This window comes from Penaeus monodon, chromosome 25, assembly GCF_015228065.2.
Source record: "Penaeus monodon isolate SGIC_2016 chromosome 25, NSTDA_Pmon_1, whole genome shotgun sequence".
NCBI classification, from domain to species: domain Eukaryota; kingdom Metazoa; phylum Arthropoda; class Malacostraca; order Decapoda; family Penaeidae; genus Penaeus; species Penaeus monodon.
In genome coordinates, this window is record NC_051410.1 from 36,037,397 (window position 1) to 36,037,612 (window position 216).

Below are 216 nucleotides of genomic sequence, written 5' to 3' on the forward strand. Positions count from 1 at the left end.
CACAGCCTCCTCCGTCTCCCACCCAGTATGCGGAGGCTACCTACACGGCCCTGAAGGAGTTATCGCCACGCCTAATTACCCGGAGGACTATGGAAATGGACTGCGTTGTGACTGGCACATAAGAGTCGGCTTTGGAAGGACCATCAGGCTCGAGTTTGATTATTTCAAGGTGACGAACACAACGCCGGTTTGTGGCGGAGATTACCTGCTGGTGAG

General features: G+C 54.6%; 1 protein-coding gene across 1 annotated transcript in view; it reads left to right on the top strand.

Moving 5' to 3' along the window:
• Positions 1–216, top strand: part of LOC119589380 (cubilin-like) — a 70,980-nt gene that overhangs the window by 40,278 nt on the left and 30,486 nt on the right. Inside the window, exon 40 of the mRNA XM_037937998.1 lies at positions 27–211. Coding sequence (XP_037793926.1) covers positions 27–211 — 185 coding nt within the window. The remainder of the gene's footprint in view (positions 1–26; positions 212–216) is intronic.